The sequence below is a fragment of the Polyodon spathula genome, chromosome 17, assembly GCF_017654505.1.
Source record: "Polyodon spathula isolate WHYD16114869_AA chromosome 17, ASM1765450v1, whole genome shotgun sequence".
Classification (NCBI taxonomy): Eukaryota; Metazoa; Chordata; class Actinopteri; order Acipenseriformes; family Polyodontidae; genus Polyodon; species Polyodon spathula.
In genome coordinates, this window is record NC_054550.1 from 23,349,280 (window position 1) to 23,368,798 (window position 19,519).

The window sequence follows — 19,519 nt, forward strand, 5'->3', positions numbered from 1 at the left end:
ACTTAAATTACAAATTTGGCCCTATTGTTGCAAATTCAAAATACTTGGTACGATGTGGAAAAATTTATGGGAGGTCCATTTAAGTTTTCTCATTCTTCTCCTATTTGGAATAGCTGTTCATGAGGGACAGTCTCAACTATCTATGGACACTTGCTAAAACAAACATGTAATACTCTGACAGTTACAAAAATTTGGGAGCGTGAAATGGAAAAGCTAGGCTTTTCTCCTGATTGGGACAATGTATGGAACAATAAGTTTTTAGCTTCCAAGAACCCAGCTCACCAATTAATACACTTTAAACTTATCCATAAAGCATATGCTACTCCATCCATACTTTTTAAAATGAAAAGGATCCCTAGTCCGCTCTGTGCAGTTTGCCAGACTGGTGCTGTGGGCACATACCTACACATGTTTTGGGAATGTCCGATTGTGGCTGCGTTCTGGGACAGTGTAGCTCAAACTATTACTGAGCTGACGGAGGTTCAGATCATAAAAAAAATCTGGTTGTATTTCTATTGAATGTTCACTCCTCCCTGGGCCTTTCTCTACACCAGAGCAGGATACTTCTGGAAGGGTTAACTGCAGCCAAGAAATCAATTTTACGGGCTTTGGCTAGACCCTACTTATGATTGCTACCTGGCCCTCGGACTTTAGAAGCATTGTTTTTTTGGAATACTCCACAGCCAGGGTTAATAAGGCACACCTGAGAACTATACAGACATGGAGTGCAACTGCTGCCAATTTGGCTAATCTGATGTTTAAATGACATGGGCTTCCTTTCCATTACCTTCATACTAGCTTCTATTTTTGGTATGTAATTTTATTTTTAGATAACATTGTAGTAACTTTTTCTTAGTTATTCTATTATTATTTTAAATGTGCAAGCATTGGCAATGTTGCAAATAGTTTATTATATTTTGTTTTGCTTTGTTTCTGTTATTAAAAAAAAAAAAAAAAAAAAAACAATTGATCACAAAAAAATTCTCTTAAAAATGCACAATCAAAACAAGGTTCAGTTAGTTAGCTTTTTTTATTAAGCAATCAATAAAATGCATTTGCTAAAGTTAGCCTAACAAAAGCAGTGTCAAACTTAAGATTTAATTTGAGATATAATTAAGATGTTGCTGCTTGCTGGACCATATAACATACAGTTCCCTTAATTGGGAGTATCTAGATTTGATGGCCTACAGTACATTTGTATAAGTTTTCCAAGACTGTCACTGACTAAACATAAAAAGCCTACTTGATATCTCTTCATTAAGGCCTCGTTCTTTTTTCTTAATGCCACAATCTTCTTGTCCAATTCTGCATCCTTCTGGTCTTTCTGTTTTAGCATGACATCCGGTGGATTATTCTGAAAAGGAGTGAACACAATTGTAAACCAAGAACCCAGGAATCATCCAAAGTCCACAGGGAAGTTATTTTATTACAGTACTACCCATGCCAGAGGACTTGGCAAGATATGCTTCTTCCTTTTTGTCCCAAATAACAAGTATCTATTGTATAGCAAGGTGTTGAATGTTTACTTTTTTTTTAAGTCACATAAAAGTGGTTCAAACAGTTTTCATTACTTGGTAATTCAGCAAGCAGAATTTCAATGAAGAAACAAGACACTTAAATATTAGATCATGTCAGATTACTAGGATCTAAAGATTCTTGCAAAATGGCATTTATTTTCATTCTGTGTTCAAATCAGATGTACAGTACATTAGAATTAAAAAAAAAAAAAAAAAAAATACATTAAACATGTAATAATTTAATATTAGTCAATTGTTATTACTGGGGGACAGTGCAGAAATAAATGGAACACAACAATGCCTGCACATTAATCTACATTTTTATTAAATCGTTAGGCTAAGGGATAACTGCAGTTGCAAAATGATTCTGCCCCTAACCTACACACCACCCAGGAGAGAACACCAAGCTGTCAGTGTTGATTTATCACACTTGCCAGAGAACGCATCTCATCTCCACCTATAGCAGATATCAGTCATATTATGTGATAAACGTCACTTTCAGAACCAGTACCCTATTACAGCATTGAACTTCAGCTTCTACAATAAGTTGCCTTGACATTCACAGTTATTCACACAGGGAAGATTGGAGGGCTGGGAATTAATTTACACTAGGAAAATATTGGAGGTAGGTGCATTCATTTATAAATTACAGAAATATGTGATACAGATTGGACTGTAGATGGAACTGACAGCAGCCCAGTTTGATAAAGGAATGAGAAATTGAGTATTACAGTAGTTTCATGGTGCAAATGGAAACGCGACATTTTATAACAAAGCAGACCCATTTCCATGGGAAGAGGACCCCCTCTTGATGGAAAAACAATAGCGTCTGACCCGTGCTAGAATCAAAGTTCACCTCTCATTTACATGAAGAATGTGTTGTTACAACAGAGACAATTTTCACATTATTTGGCAATTCAAATGACCTACCAAGGGAGAAGCAAGGTAAATTACACTTTTTAGCAAAGAAATAAAGTGAACTTTGTTCCTGTAGGGAGAACTGTAATAACAAAAATGTACTGTGTGAAGATAATTTTCCTTTCACTGCATGCAGGAAAATGCTTTGAGGGAAGAGAAAACACAGGTTTTATTCATTTACAAAAGATGCACACAAAGTAAAAGGCCTACTTGTGAATTCGTAATTAAAAGTTTTTGAACGAAAGGTTTGTTACTGAGTAGTACAAACAAAACAAGCAGCTTCACAGCATTATTTAGGTTTATTCTGGTCTGTTAAACTTCTGTGATAAAAGCAAACCATCTACCGTGGTACTGCATAGAGCATTTGCAACAATATTTACTGATGTAAGTGCACAACTTAGAGAAACCTTAAAATAAATGTCCATTCATGTTTAAACTGTGCTTTCCAAAGTGTAGCCTTTTTTAGCAGAGCTCAATCAGGGGTCAGTACTGTCAAAAAATAGGTGTCCATGACTCCTAGGACATACATTCATAATTGCATTGTTTGGTTTCCGTCAATCATCTGAAAGTCACACCTGATATAAATGGGGTTGAAATGCAAGTCTCTCTGTATGCCAATTCATTTACCAGGTACTTCAGAGCAAGGAAAAAAAAAAAAACAGGATTACAATATAATTGGTACAGCGAGTGTACTTCTATTTAGTGGCTAAGGCAAGAGCTTAAAGTGATGTACTGTAATTTTTCTACAGCTGTGAAAATATGAAGACAGCATCTCAAATAATGTATGATATAGTAGTACGTGAAACAGTAGCAGTGGTTACCCAGATTGACAATGACACAGCTTCCTTTACTGGGATACTTAATTACCAGAGTGATTTGAGCAGGTTGCTTAATTAAATGTACAACACAGAGGTGACACCAGGGGCCTGTGGTAAGGGATCACTGAAACATTGATATTTTAAGTATTGAGATTAGTCACCTCTACTGATGCCCACTCATACCATTATTACTCACGAGCAGCAAGACTGTTAGCAACAAAGGTCCCCCGCCACGGTCGTACTGTAAATACAAAATTAGAACTATTAGCATCATGAAAAAGTAGACCACCATGTTGATCAACATCGTTTGCACATGTGAAAAGAGACACATCTGGGCAGACAGTTTCCTCCATTTACACCCTACTCATTCTGATCCTGTTAAAAAAAAAAAAAACATTATTTTAAAAAACACAATCGGACATGCAATTCACTAGCAGTAAATACTTACAGTAAAAATGCAAGTCTGACACACACATGCTTGCCTCTACTATATCTCTGTCACTGAGAATGTATCCTCAGTTGGGGACAATTAAGGATTGTTTTGTATCTTTGTATATGGGAAAGTAAATCATAATTTCTAATTAACCACCAACTGTGCATTTACTAGTAAGGTGAACCTACAACTGTACCTACCCCACCTCTTCCCACAAGTGTTAGTAGTGAGAATTGCCAGGATGAGGAATCGAATCTTTCTGACAAGCACTGAACATGTACCAAATTCACACTAACTAAATAACGTCACTACAGTGCTGTTTTCAATAGATGTTAAATGTGCATTTCAAAACCAACAAGCCAAACAAAATTCTATAAAAGATTTAAATAAAATATGCAATGCAGGTTAATAAATTGAATGTTCAGATGGTTAAAGACTTATTATTTTTTTTACTCCAGTGCAAAGCTTGTGGAACTGAGCAATATTAACTCTAAACCATTTTAAAAATAATACATTCTCTTTTAGCCCCGGAAAAACAAGGCAACAGCTGGTGAAAAAGTTGTCAACACTGTATCCTTCTCATGCAAGTTACTCTTTGTCAATAAATAGTACCCTCCTAACATGCAGAACTCTTATGAAATTATCAATACATCCTATAGATATTGTCCCCTCCCTAAGCCACCAAGTATTCCCCAAGTCAATGGAGAGTGCTATCCAGTCTGCTGGTACTACAAAAAGCGTAGGACATCTGCTTCTTGCCTGCTACCAGTACAATAAAAACACCACAGTTATTAAAACGCTTCCCCAACTACAAACTTTATAATGACTGTCAAGCTTCACTAACAATATAAACACATTACATAACACTGTATGGGCACAATATTGACTGCGTTACTACAGAAGCTTTCTCTGAGTATGTAAAACACCATTCTGACCTTTAGATTACATCTATTGTTTAAATGTGCATCTTTGTAATGGCCAGAGCTTGTGGTTTCATTTCCATGCTGGGGAATGACCTAGAAACTGGTCCTATGTACCTATCTGGTCTCAATGGAAAGTAAAAAGCATCTGTTGTAGCAAAAACTACTGTGGAATTTGCCACTAGGTTCCTGAGGATGAAAAGAATAAAGGCTTTAAAATTCAGAAAGCGAAACTGCATCTCAGAGCGACACAGGAATAAAGAAACAAATAAGACCTTTGTTGGCGAACTGCTGAAAGAGAATCCAACAGGGTTTCTGGATAAGCAAGTTAAATAATGTTTAGGCATACGCACAATTTTTCATAACTTTTGGCAAATGATGTTTAATAACCCTTTTCTTTTACAACCATAGTATTTAAGGCTTATAAAGTAGTCACCAATTTAATTCCTTATTGAATATATAAATATAAGTGTGTGTAAAAAACAATTACAGGCAGGTTTAATCCAAAGACTTATACGTCCAGTACTATAAAAAATTTTATAAAACTTTATGGAGTGTGTAGGCGGAAAGGTTTAGGTAGACAAACTTTCACTGGAAACTGAGATTTTGCCAAAGTTTTGCGGTCAGAACAATTAGGCCTCTGCGTGTTAAAACACACAAGCTGCATTTACTGACACATGCTTAAATCAGGACAGTATCACCAATGTTGAAAGGGAGAGTGATACTTCTCTGTGGGAACGGCATCTCTCCCTACAGCGCCAGACACTTTCACAGTCAGCTGTTACTAAAGTAAAGAAGCTGAGAGACATAGAGACACGTCTTGAACTAGCATTGGTTGGCTAAACTACAGAGGTGCTTGCAGTCCGGCATTCCCAACATTCAGCAGACCAGCTGTGGGCAGAAAAATCAGCTCGGAAAAGCCAATCTAGACATGGCTGGCATAACCACTCCCCTCCCCTCCCATATGTAGCTACCCGACAAAATAAAAACAGATCATAAATGCCACCCTGTGTCTTTCTAAATCTCTACTGGTAGAATCTTTAAGATTTACAAAATTAAAAAAAAAAATAGTAGCACTCACAGCTCTGTGCATTTGAGATGTCAGCGGCGAAAACTGGGCTTCTTCCAAATGAGAGCTAGCTGGGAGAGGCATCAGGCAGGCTTTTGCACAGCTTGCTGCATGGAGTCAGGGAACATGCTTTGATTACAAAAAGCCAAGTTGGGCTGGCAGCCAAGAGCCCAGGCTGGCTTTGACAAATGTACGAAGTCCTGTGAGCATATTTCACACTGCCTGCCACTCCTGCAAATGCTCTCGGTTAAAATTACCCCCCACACCAGCTCCAGGCCAACCCCCTCCCCAGCTACGTTTTAAAGGGACACAGAATAATTCAATCCTTACAATTAAAAGTAGTCTCTCAGAGATGACTCATAATGAAAGCCTCACTTCAATCTGTTTAGATGGTTGCATTCCTGATAAAATATGTGTTATAATAACTTCCAGCACATTTACCGCCAATCAAACTTGCTCACTAGCAAAGCATCATAAGGACTTAATTGAAAGCAATTAATGATTTTAATTTTCAAACTGAAAAGAGAGAAGAAAAAAAATAAAACACATATAAAAAAAAAAAAAAACATTAACATGGAGGCACATTCAGAATAAATAATAATTGGTATAATTATTATTAATTCCAAATTTAATATTAAACAGCATATATGTAGAGTTGCTATTATTTCACTACTCAATGCAGAGAATAAAATAAAAAGGACAAAGCTTTATCACATATTTCTTGTCAACAGGGTCAACTGTGTTCTAGACAGTAAAAGTACATTTAAAAGTAGAAGCCCACAATAATATATATATAATTTCTAGACGGTAACATCTTGGCAAGTGCATTCATCAGTTTAGCATTTCTTATAAATTAGACAAAATCCATGTTTCTATTACACATCAACAAAACATACCTTAAAATACCTTCAAGATCACTCAAATTGAGAGAAAAAAGTGGTTTCTTTACAGTAGTACTTCAAATGTGTACTTATTTTAAGACTTGAACAGGTTATTAATACACAGGAAATAAAGACATACTGTACTTGGTTCCTAGAAGAAGTCCATTTGATGTCCTGAAAGCTTGTTTCCAATCATTTGTATCTGTTTACCAGCTACTTAAATATACTATAATATACCAAATATACTATATTATAATATCTTGCTTTCCCTTCAAAGGCATTTCGGTGGCCTGAGCACAAGGGGGCTTTTGCTGTCTGTCTGTCTCCGAGGAGACGCAAAGTGTTGAACTGAGTCACACAGGATTTCCCATAATAGCACACACACAGTTTACGCTGGATCTACTCCGAGTTGCCATACATTCTTAATGAGCACGAGACAAAGCGCAGGCTACTGAAAAGAACAAGGCACTTGCGATTAAAAAAAATGTCTGGAGTACTGCAAGGAAAACAAAAAAAACATGCAAGCCTTTATATAAGCCATTATATTATAACTTATGGTTCTCCAAAGCCATAGAAACTCCCCATGGGGTGAGATGAACTCACAAACCAGTGAAATAAGAAAAAGATTATATAAACAAAAAATATCAAAAGAATAAGAATATGTGTGTCTGTGTGTGTGTGTGTGTGTGTGTGTGTGTGTGTGTGTGTGTGTGTGTGTGTGTGTTTTTGAAGCAGATTAAAATCAGTTAAATTCCATTGATATGTTCCTGTGCCTCTGTCTTGGTGGAGTTCCCAGTTGTGTACTATAACTGATGTAGACTATAACTGATGACAACATGATGAAGTATATTTCTGGAGAAAGAATCAGACAAAAGAACAAAAGAAACAGCACCACAGCCATGAGTGCCAGAATGTCACATAAGAAACTCACGGATGCACATATACATTTTGCAAACCTTTTAAGGATCTTAGAATTAAAATGTTTAGCAGTAGCATACCAGTTTGATCCATTTCTGTTTTTACTCATATATACCTGATCTGGTTATCTATAGTGTAGATACTGTGGCTAATCAAGCTCAAAGTAAATCCTAGAATGGGTGAAACGTCTACTTTCCATCCATACCAAAATCAAACAGTAACATGACCAAAGTGTGCATAGTATTAGGTCACATGTATACAAAAATGAATCTTTTTTTTTTTTAAATGTAATAAAAAAAAAATTCAAGGGTACTGTTAAATGAAGAGTATGAAGTGTGACTCACTAAGATTTAATTGTAAAGAATAGCTGTTAACCCAGGCAGAGAAACAGATTACTGATAATGATAGAGGGATTTGATAGAATTTCAATCTTAATATTTGCTTTTCATTTATGCTCTTCATTGGATCTTCAACTGGAAGCTTGTTCTTAATATAAATCCTTGTGCAAGGTTACTGATTTCCACAGGGGTGCATGCACTTTAAATAAGAATGAATTTCAGATCCGCCATGGCAGGAAAAAGGCCTTGTGGCTCCTCAGTCTATTTAAACCCCTTAAGAACCAGGCTGATGAAAAATGAGTCAACTGCATAGCTCTTTGAATAATTCCATGCTTTACTTTGAGCTTCACAGTGAAAAATCAAAGAAAGTACAGAAGTTACAATCTAGGTTTGTGATTAAGCTTACATTACAATCTGGAGTAGTTCAAACTGCTCTGCAGTAGTCATCCCTCACATAGAGAAACATTTGGTTAATCAAAATAGGTATTTCACCACACTCTTTTCATGACTGACTTCAATGTTTTACTATGTATATAATCCAGCACATACATTTTTTCTGTATGCTACAAAAAAAAAAAAAAAAAAGACAAATGTAAATGGCAGTATCATCAGGATACCTGCATAAATAATAAAGCTTTTTTCAGGCACAGTCAGCTCCTTTGTCCACACCTCTATCTGATCATTGGGAAGTGGAAAAAAAACCATTTGCAATTATAATGGCTAAAACTGATAGCAAATACTCTAGGACCATTTAAATGCATACATTGTATTTTTTATTAATAGAGATGTAACTGCCATTTCTAAGAACTGTATGTCTTAAATAATGTCACTCTGACACACACTGTATGCCTTTACTGTCACATGTTACAGTATAGCCTCATCAATCATTATTTTATATTGCGTATTTCATACCAAGGCATCCCAAATCGCTTCACAGTAAAAAGAAGTATACAACATAAAAATAAAAACATTAATACTAAAACATTCAAAATATGTACTAAAAAAATTATCTAAAAACAATCCAATACAACACTATAACAGAGCACGTAAACAGTGTTATACATGTCTACAAACAGTCACTTTTTTGTGTAAAAATGCAGGAATTAAAATTTGAGCATCAGATTAACCAATGTTCCGCAGAAGGTAATACTTCACTACAGCGGAGACACGAGGCTTCAGTCGAAGGGCGGAATCCAACAAAACGCCAAGGCTTTTCACACTTTGTACAATCAAGTAAAAATATTGGGCGAAAATGCTTTGGCAAGAACTGTCAAATCTGTAATGGCCACTCAACGGACTGTGTGAAGACAAGAAAATACCAGTCACAAGCCGTTTTGACCAAGTTGCTTGAATAAAGATTGTTTTAACACCCTCACATCGGCCATTTCTTTTTTTAGTAGTTCAAGGTTGTGCCATTATTATTCGTAATTTTATTTATTTATTTATTTATTGGGGGGGTATTTCCCCCAATTTTTAAATGTAATTTTATTTTATGTAGCGTTGTACGCCACTAAGGTCTTTTAGGCCGCGGTAGCCAGTGCAGCAAATGGAAACAAGTTTACATATATTTTTTTACTCTTATTAAAAATTAATTTTAAAACTGTATGCTTATTTACCTGGTTGCCAATAACCCACGTAGTCGTGAGTCATGGAGACTCAATGATGAAATGCACCAGGCCCCGCTTTCAGATGTGCGTAGATTTCTGTTCCTATAACGGCTCACTCGTAGCCTTGCTTTTTGAATGTGCTTGGCAGTGCTGAATGTTTTAAAGGTGTAATGCCCTGCTTGAGTCTCATGCACCAGTTGACACTGAAACTCTTGATGCATTCTGCTATAGTTTAGTCACGTGGGCAGTCAAAATATGCTGATTTTGTTGAGCTCTTTATAAATACCAATCCCGTTCTATTACCTGCATTAGGAGGGGGTTACTGTACAGCTACAAGCTCTTACAAGCGCAGGTCGCAATGAATTATATATTCTACAGGAAATACGTTTTTTTTTTTTTTTTTTCGTTTAAAATACACTACTAGCAAACCAGAATGGCGATGACGCTTTCTAATAAAATAGTTAATAACACCGTGTAACATTTTTTTTTTTTTTTTTTTGTTCCTGGGTAGTAAGTGTTATTTCCTAATTGCTTGTGCCTCACAAGCATAGAAAATGGCTATTATTCCCCACAAACTTTGCTTTTGTGACCAGGACAGTGATATTTCAAAATATCACTATTTCCAATGGGAAAACGGGCAAATGTGTGTCTTTTCGTTCACATAAAGTCAGAAAAAAACAACATATGAATCCAAATTAGCATGTATTTATACTAAAGTAATACAAAAATGACTACAAAAGATTTAGAAGTGAGTAGTTTTTCGAGATTTACGATTATACTGTATTTACACATAAGCAATTAGGAAAGTAAAAACAAAAAAACATTCATAACGATTGCAAACGTCGTATAAATGCAAGGGGACAGTACAAAAACCAACACTAATAATTAAAGCTGAAATGGTTTTGAAACAGTAATGTGTTCATTACTATACATTGGAGTTACAGCTTAGTAAATATGTAATTTACTAAAAATTAAACCCCAAATTAAACCAATTTTGAACAACATGCAATTCCATGGTGTGTTACACTTTTAAAAAACAGGTTTAAAAATCCCTTTTCCACAAGGTGGCGCTTGATCACTGTTTGCAGCTGAAGAAAATGGCATTATGGGAAACAACATGTGAGTGATGAAACAAGAGACCTGAAACTAACTTTTGAGAGAGGGTCTGTGATATAAACAGCCCGTCTTTCACTTTTGCCACAGCCCTAGTTCAGTAAGCATTTTTTATAATGTCTGCCATTTTTGTGTTGCTTCATAAAATACACTTTACTGTTAACACACATAAGACATGTTTCTGTAAAAGCCATGTGTCACAGTGTATAGAATTGTGTGAATTTCAAAGCTGAGGCCCCTTTTTCAGTATAAGCCCTGATAGGCCACTTGCCATCCGAAAGATTGTGGAGGGTCTATTTCTATCTGTAAATATTTTTGGTCGCTATGCCAACAGTCACAAGGCAGGTGGGAGTAACTCAACAGCGACATCACCAGATTCTTCACTGACTTCACAATAAGAAGTTATAGTATGATGAGGATATATCCAGAGGAGAATTATCTCTCACAATTCCAACAAGCAGACATAAACTTTGAGAAGAAAACACTTTCAATCACTCCCAACAATTATACACAGACCTATTTTACCAGGCTTTTTTTATCAATATCAGGAAGCCAAATGAAACCTTCAAATGTTTCAAAATTTAGGTAACTAAAGCTAACTGCACAGTTTCATGCCTTTCCATTTACAGTGTGCCACTGTCCCAAACAAAATGGGTGGGTAGGGTAGGAGTTTCTCTTGACAGCTTTATTTAGTTGACAGACTGCATTCTGCACAGACGACACTTTTGTCACAAGGATCTTGGTCACAGAACAATGCTGCTTTCTTACAAGAGGCTCTCTGCTATACTCCAGTTCATTCAATAGATTTTAAATGATAATCCACTTGTCAGAAACACTGGTTTCATTTCAATAATGTTGTCCTTTTTCTTAATTGATTCATTCTAAATCAGCTTAATTCTGCAAAATAACAGGATTTAATACAGGAATGATCCACTGACCTTTATATGTTACACGTTATACATTACTATGTTCAAAGCACAGTGTGAGAAAGCACTTGCAAGCACAGTAAATCATACATACAGAAAGCATGGTCAGCCATGTAACTACACTTCAGCAAATGGTTCATTGCATATTAATGAAATACTTATTTATGACACTCAAAATAAAGAGCTACCACAAGGTTAACTGCGGCAAAGCACTTCTTGTTTTTTAAAGAAATCCATGGTTAACAACCTGCATGTCCATCTTTAAATGACACCTGCTGTAGTTTTTTCATCATTCAATGGAATGGGTAAAGGGTAATTCTCTTACAGTGTGCCTCCGAGGATTAAGATTTTCATGGTAAGTGATACCAAGTGCATTCTTGTTGATGCATCTGTTTTAACTGTAGGAGTTGATGCTGTGGAGCTTGTTTTGTTCTATCTAATACTTTTACCACTGAACTGAACTTGGCCGGTGTTCTTCAGTCCTTCTCAGCATTTCAAACTGGGTAGAAAAAGAAATGAAGACAATTACTCTTATAGACGGTTATAGATTTAAAAAATCCATAGCACATAAAATAGTAATACAAATAAGACTTATAATAATAATAACAGAAAGAACATCTTTAAATGACTACTGTAAATAACCAAATGATGAAAACAGCAGCAGTCTTTAATCATACACTATCCTGAGACTTCATTAAAAAATATGTTGTTGGTCAGAGGATGCACTGTAGAGAATTTTAAAATATTTTGCTCATACTTCAATGGTGGATGACATTACCAGGTGAACCCAGGGCAGGGACAGACATGCATTAAAATGTAAGTCATCTAACTGGGAGATGAAGGCTGCAGCTTCATCTAAATGCAAAACATACTGCAGGACACTGGTGTTATCATCAAGCAGGGGCATTGCAATACTTTTTCACAAATGTTTAACCCATGTACTATTTAAATACTTCATTAATAAAGAAACTGTCTAAGACCCTAGTGTTCTTAAACATCAGTCAATGGCCATTTCATGATGATCAGCCTTTATTGTATTTTAATCATGAAAGCAGGTCTTGAAAAAAAAAAAAAGTTTATATTCTTCAAATTACTCCTGAGTTAATTAGCAAATATTAGCCACAGATTGTTGTTGTTTTTTTAACATGACTACTGTCTACCATACATTCAGTGAAAGAATGGCTGGTGCGTCCCTTGTAAATGTCACTTGGTACCAAAAATTATTCAGACAATTTATCGTAACTTTCAATACCCATATGTCTATATATTGCAGTTTATAAATCACATATGAGAAATCAACCAATCACCATTAAGGCGTCAAAATTCTAGTACATCTTATCTTGTATCCATGCATAGAAAACACAACTCAATTCAAAAGTGAAAAAAATAAAATGTTTTTAATTTGTTCTTTAATTTGAAGAACATTTGCTTAAAATGTTCTTCAGTTTGCTGTCCTCTCCTTCCAACTGCACACAATGACTCATCTGCTGCAGTAAGAGGCACCCTACACATGATGTACAACGATAACTTATTATAACCCGTTCACTTTTAATTTATTGTAATGTCTACATTTTCAGAATAAGAGAACAAAAAAAAAAAAAAAAAAATTTATGAGGTGGTTCACAGCTCCTGCATTTATACCATGTGTCTCTATACATTACAGTTTTTTTTTCAAGTAAACTTGTAACCTGTTTCGCTGATGTTATATACTTTCTCTAAAATAGCTTTATAATACATTAAAAATATAAATAAACAAACCCGCTTTAAAAATGTGTTTCTTTGAAGTACGTAGAATATATTTGAATATGCCGTGCCAGGCTTCCACAAAACGTTATTTGTCTAGTTTTTAAAATGTGTTACTGTACTCATCCTCAATCATTTGAACTGCATGTGATTAAAAATGAATAATGGCCTCTGTGGTAAACTTTTCATCCTTGCCATTCTGCTCTGAAAGTGAATTTAGAAAACAAACTGCTTATTGAAAAACACCAAAAAAACAGAACTGAGCTGTGCTTTCAGAAAAGCATTATCACTTTTACATATCAGTGACCTGAATGCTTGTGTTTGTTAATGTTTCAAAGCCAGTTTACCACAGTTTAATAACAGTTTACCACAGTAAATCTGCATGTTAACCTTGAAGTTTTCCTATGGGTTTGCCATGGTTATATTCTGCATTTATTATGCATTATTACTTTTCTTTATCATACCACTCTGCACTTTACCATGCTTTCATTATGCTTTCCTTTGCTGTGCTGAACTATGGTAAACTTTTATAAGGGCGTTGATCTTAATATATTCCATTTATTTTTCAATATATTCCATTCAATTATTTGCTTGCTCATGTCACTGTGTGAGGAGAGCTTAATGCTTAAGAATATGTATTGCAAATATACTGTATTATAGGATAAACAGAAAAAATGACTGCATAAGGCAAAAATATTACTTTTGGAGTGAAGACTTAACACACTTGTGATTATATCCCCTGCTGGTATATGGTTTAACTTTCCATCAGACATTGTTCTTTGTTTATTCTCTTAGAACCATCACATGTCCTCTTTTTTATCTACTTGAGAGCCTGCTGGTGTGAAAAGTGTTAACTGGAATTTGAGAATGTGTTCCAAAATGGTCAGAGATATATTGCTTCAAAGAGCAATATTTCACAATTACAGAACATGATGGAAATTGTGGTCACATTTGCAAATGGTTTTATGGGTTCTGATTATCAGCTGAACAGCAAAGACTGCTTAACAATTGTAACGACAGCATATGCTCTGTATCTCCCAACTGGTCCCCTTACTTCTTTCAGGCTAAATATCTCACTGCCTTGTGACCAGCAGCCTCTCCCTTTGACAGACCCTCTGGGATCAAGCGCTGTCTCCCACAACTGAGGTTCATTTTAGGACATCAGCACCACCCACAGAAGGAATGAGAAACTATTACCAAAGAAAAAAACACCTCATACTCAACTTGCATTCTGTGAGATACATGCCACAATGCGTTGGAGGAAGAAAATTGTATTGCAGGCGAGGTTAAAAAATGATATTGCACGGCCTAATTGATTTTGCTAGTGACATGTTCACCAAAGGGGAGGGCTGTTCAAATTCCACAACATCTCTTCAGATGTTCTGCGACAGTATAAATACAAGAGAGAAACCTGATGCAAACTAAATCTAACCAGTGTTCAGGAACAGGTAAGATATCTATCTCATAGCACTTCAGCCACTGTTAGGATTTTTTGGGGGGTATTTTTTACATTATAAGAATGTATTGTCAATTTGTAGCAACTGAAGTTTGATATAATTTGAGTGCAACTGTTCTATAACTACAAGTATAATTTTGTAATACTACTAGAAATTAGAGTTTGTAATTTAGTATGGGTTTGAAATGTGTGAACTCCAGCAATGAACATCTGGGTATCCAGTAAGAAACAGTGTAGGGGAAGCTACTTTTAAAAAGTAATTTGTTACAGTTACAAGTTACTGGAACACAATTGGAACTAGTTACAGTTACAAATAGTTACTTTTTAGGCACAGTTTATATTTTACAGAGACATTTTATTCTGGCTGCAGCTTGAATTATTCATTGAAGATCCACCTATCAAAGCTAACCTGTTCCTTCCTCTGATGCCATTTTCTAAAATCATGATAGGAAACGTGTGTTCATGTTGCAGTAAGGTTTGTCTTGCATTGTTGAAGCGCTTTCTGATTCCCATGTTATGCATCAGACATATTTTTTTTAAATGTCTGAAAAGGCAACCATTAAAGTAACGCATTACATAGGCTGTATTGAGAGAAGTTGAAATAAGCTTGTAAGTTTTATTGAGGGTTTAAAGTATATGCAACATTCACTATACCAAAACCACTCAAGATATAGCAAGAAATACAAAATAACAAGGGATATCCGTCAAAATAACATATATCTGTTTTAACCCACCGTGGGACCACAAAATGGTATACCAAATACAACACTAAATAATTTTCAGCAGAAAAGTGAATGTGAATATCACAAGGTCTCTTTCAGTACAAAAACTAAAGACCACTTTTTATATTTGAAATATATATGATTACAAAACAAATGCTTCTACAATTTTATTGAGAACCTCTGAGTTTGTTCCATATGCAGCTGTCTGAAATCTAGGTGTGGTATGCATCTGCAAGAAAACAAATGTAAAACTCTCCAACATCCCCAATATGTTAACATATGTATCATACTATCTATCTATCTATCTATCCATCTATATATATATATATATATATATATATATATATATATATATATATATGCACACACTGTATCATCTATAAGAAATGTAAGAACATTTATTTTATTTCCACTGCTGTGTAATCACTAGAAAAATGGTTAACGAGTTAAAATGCAACAGTAAACAGAACAATCACTATATGATTAGGCACTATATATACAGTACTACTCGTTATTCAATAACTGCTAAATGCTTGAAAACAGCCCAACCTGTATTCACTGTGTCACAGTCAGTGTTAGGGAGTAACGCATTACTGTAATCTGATTCTATTGTTCAGTAACTTGTACTGTAATGGTTACTTTTTCATACAGGCAATGAAATGTGGTAACATATTACATTTTATGTGAAAAAGTCACATTTGCACAAAAAAAAAAGGACTATGGCTAATGCATAGCATGGAAATCAGAAAGCGCTTCAATAGTGCAAATCAAACCATACATGTCACATGAATGTGCTTTTCATATCATTTTGCTAGAAAATGGCGTCAGAGGAGGGAACGAGGGGAATAATATTTCAAGCTACAGCCTGACAAACCTGAAAAAAAAAAAATCTCTGTAAAATGAGAATTGTGCCTGAGAAGTATTTGTAACTAATTGTAATTATTTATTTCCAAAGTAATAAGTTACTGTATGTAGTTGCAATTTTGTTCAAGAAACTTGTAACTGTAACAGATTCAATTTTAAAAGTAACTTCCCCAATAGTGGTGGCAGTACAGAATAGTTCCAGGATACTAGCAGGCAAAATCCAAACACTGACAGACACCTCTGAGCTGCTTTTCTGTTTCAGTTTTGGGGAATTTGTATCGGAGACGCACATCTATCATACAAATATCCCTTGACCTGCCCTTGTCTGAATGACATTTAACACTGATGCTTCTAACATGCTTTTTCTCTTTCTCTTGCCCTGCAGAATACTTCTTTGTTTGTTGTATCTCTCAACGAGCAAGTCAAAATGAGCGACGCAACAGGTAGGTGTGAATTGGTGTCATTTCAGTTTGCCTCATTTAACTTTTAAAGGGGTATAGCTAATGAAATAAATGCACAGCTCTTAGCTGTTGTGCGGTATCATTCGTTACGTACTGCGGGTCTCACATATACAGTTTTGAAATAAACACAGGTTATAGCTGCATTGTTGGTGCTGAATCACTGATAAAGTTTTTGGATCAATTTGCGACTAGGAACTGGACCAGCATTGATTTGATTATGCTTCTTATAGGATATTTTTTCTTTTACAATTATATCTGGTACCACTGAGCAAAGACAGCTCTCAGTTTGGATCCCATACTTTCAGAAAGTCTGTTTCTTTTCCTGAGCAGTGTCTCCAGGGGTGAATAATTGCTTTATACATTGAATATATACAAAAAATGCCTAAGTGCAGGATACTAAAGAGGGTTGGTACCATACAGACCTTGTTTGTACCTTCACTCCATTAGCACTAACACTCAAGTGTTGTTTCAGAATATGGTGGATAGTCTTAAAAAAACCCACAAGGTTTAACCAATAGCTTTAAATGTTGTGGTTTTTATTAGGCCTCTAAAGAAAATGAGGCTACCTGCTTCAAGCACTGAGAGAGAGACCCAACCCTTCCAGTCTCTTATATTCACATCAAAACATTTTGGAAAAATGATATGAGTGAAGTGAATGGCAATAATGTGATTTCAATGTGTGCTGATCGCCCAATATATCGGTTGTGTGGCTAGGAATCAGCACATTATACTTAGAAATGCTATATTTTTTCATTTAGATTCCTTGTTGGTGTCTACAACTCCTAGTTTCAAGTATTGCTGGCGCTATCAGAAAAGAGCACCACTGTGTTATAGTGAACTGGTACATAGTGTGTAAATATTGTTATACATGCCCGCATCGTTATCAAACTACTGAAGAACGTTTTGGTGATTGATTTAAAAAGTAAATAAACACATGTATAATACAGGTGCTTGAATGTATTAGTTTTTTTTTTAAAGAATGTTAATTGTGTCTCTCACTTTTGTATTTGCAGAACTCCCAAAAGCGGAACAAATAGTAAGGCGATTTAAAAAATCTTTGTGCAGATTGTTTGTTTGGGTTTTTTTGTTTTTTTCGTCACAAGCATCTAATTTTGTCTGTCTCACTGCATCATTACACACACTCTGGCTCATCTTTTCTTTAATGCTAACATCTCTTTATTTTTTTCTTCAAAGAAGGAGGAGGAAAGTCATGAAAAAAAGGTATGTTTTGTTATCTGTACTGCTAATACAGGACAGGAAAAAAAAAACTGGCTACAGTAAAACATAGAAAAGCTATAATTTGGGGGTCTCAGTTTAGCCTTGAGAGGCATATGCTGTGGTTTGATGACAAAAAGTCATAATAAACTTAAAAGTAAAGATTCTGGCCTTTAGGGTTATATTTTCAAAGCACATACTCCAGTCTTTAATAAACTATTTTTTGGATGGAGAAAAACACCTGTTAATATAATGAAGCTAGAACTAAACAACTAGGTAATATTGCAAAACAACCAGGTAATATTGCAATACAAAGTCCAAGCATGCTGTCATACTGTTTCTTATTCATTTTCTCTGTTAAAAAAAAAAGAAGTTTATTGAGTCTGGAGTAAATGCTTGGAAATACAGCCATTAATGTACTCTTGTTTTCCCCCGGCATTGTTATGTACTGGGTATGCATTATTCTTGATTCCCTATTTTTATGCTTTTATAGGAGGGAAAAGGAGAGCACGGACATGGGCATGGTGAGCACAAACAAGGGAGTGGTGAACACAAACATGAGCACGGGGTAGGGGGACACGATCATAGTGAACACGGAGAGGGAAAAGGATGCTGCAAAGACTAATGAAGACAGCAGGAATAAACCACCTCACTGCACCCCGACACTCAACAATGCACTCTCTCTACCTGCCTCCTTTCACTACTTCACTGCATTGTTCACCAAGACTGAATTGAAATAGAAAATATATGTACTGGCATGTTTTAAAAGAAAAATAGTAAATATTTAACTATGGCTGGTGTAATGGTACAATAAACTTCATAGATCCTTATGTTAAAAATGAAATAATCTGCTGTGCTTTTTTTCTGAAGGTTTTTTTGGAAGTACTGTCTTCATTTTTGCAGTTATTCACCACATTATAAAATAGCGATATGTATTGCCACTCCACCTGCTGGTAATTTAACAAAATGACTTGCTGGCGACACTTCAAGAAGAAATAAAGTATGATTATTACTACACATTTAACACCCATCTGTAAAACTTTGTAAATCTTCCCAATCTACAGGGTGTTCTGAATGCAGTATTCCTTGTCATCCCATTCAAGAGGAGTGGCTATTTATTGTAACATGACAAACATGTTCAAATCACCTACAGTAATTGTTGAATAGCACTGTCAGATGAAACTGCATAAGACTTGGCAAATCAGAACATTGTGGGCAAATTATTTTGCCTTAATTAGTGGGTAGATGCTGTTGCCTTATTGTAACAATCTGCAATTGTATTTTCGTACTTCCTCCCTCGTTATGAAATATTCAAATCAAGTCAACATATAGTTCACAATTTACTGTATAAGCATCACATGCTTTCGCAGAAACAAATATCTATACAAGAAAACACATAACAACAGTACATGCTCCGAAATGGAATCATCTCAAAATTACCAGCTCATTTTACAGTTCAGTGGTATTAATTATCTCTTCCAAAATGTGGTGGTGTTGGTCTGTTAGCATATTGTCTCCACATTCCATAATGGGATAGTGAAAGGTTACATAACATGATTAAAATCCTTACTAGACATGTGTAAAATTCTTTAATGCTTTG

At 35.4% G+C, this 19,519-nt stretch overlaps 1 protein-coding gene and 1 long non-coding RNA gene across 20 annotated transcripts in view; one reads left to right on the forward strand and one right to left on the reverse strand.

Moving 5' to 3' along the window:
- Nucleotides 1-9,601, reverse strand: part of LOC121329979 — a 55,535-nt gene extending 45,934 nt beyond the window's left edge. For 3 of the 19 annotated variants that reach the window (XR_005951829.1, XM_041276141.1, XM_041276140.1), the window contains exons 1-2: nt 3,450-5,658; nt 1,244-1,354 (exon numbers count right to left, since the gene is read on the reverse strand). Coding sequence is in view for 18 of the 19 variants with exons in the window: in XM_041276141.1 (XP_041132075.1) it covers nt 1,244-1,354; nt 3,450-3,584 (246 nt within the window). In the remaining variant the exon portion in view is untranslated. Of the gene's footprint in view, nt 1-1,243; nt 1,355-2,962; nt 3,069-3,414; nt 5,659-5,687; nt 6,182-6,695; nt 6,900-9,428 lie in introns of those variants that run through there. The other 16 variants (XM_041276145.1, XM_041276147.1, XM_041276149.1 and 13 more) reach the window with 16 other exon arrangements.
- A 4,943-nt stretch (nt 9,602-14,544) lies between these two features.
- LOC121330285 lies at nt 14,545-18,874 on the forward strand. The gene is made up of 5 exons (XR_005951847.1): nt 14,545-14,649; nt 16,629-16,686; nt 17,718-17,740; nt 17,899-17,925; nt 18,413-18,874. It is a non-coding gene; the product is annotated as an uncharacterized LOC121330285 (long non-coding RNA).
- Nucleotides 18,875-19,519: the final 645 nt, after the last annotated feature.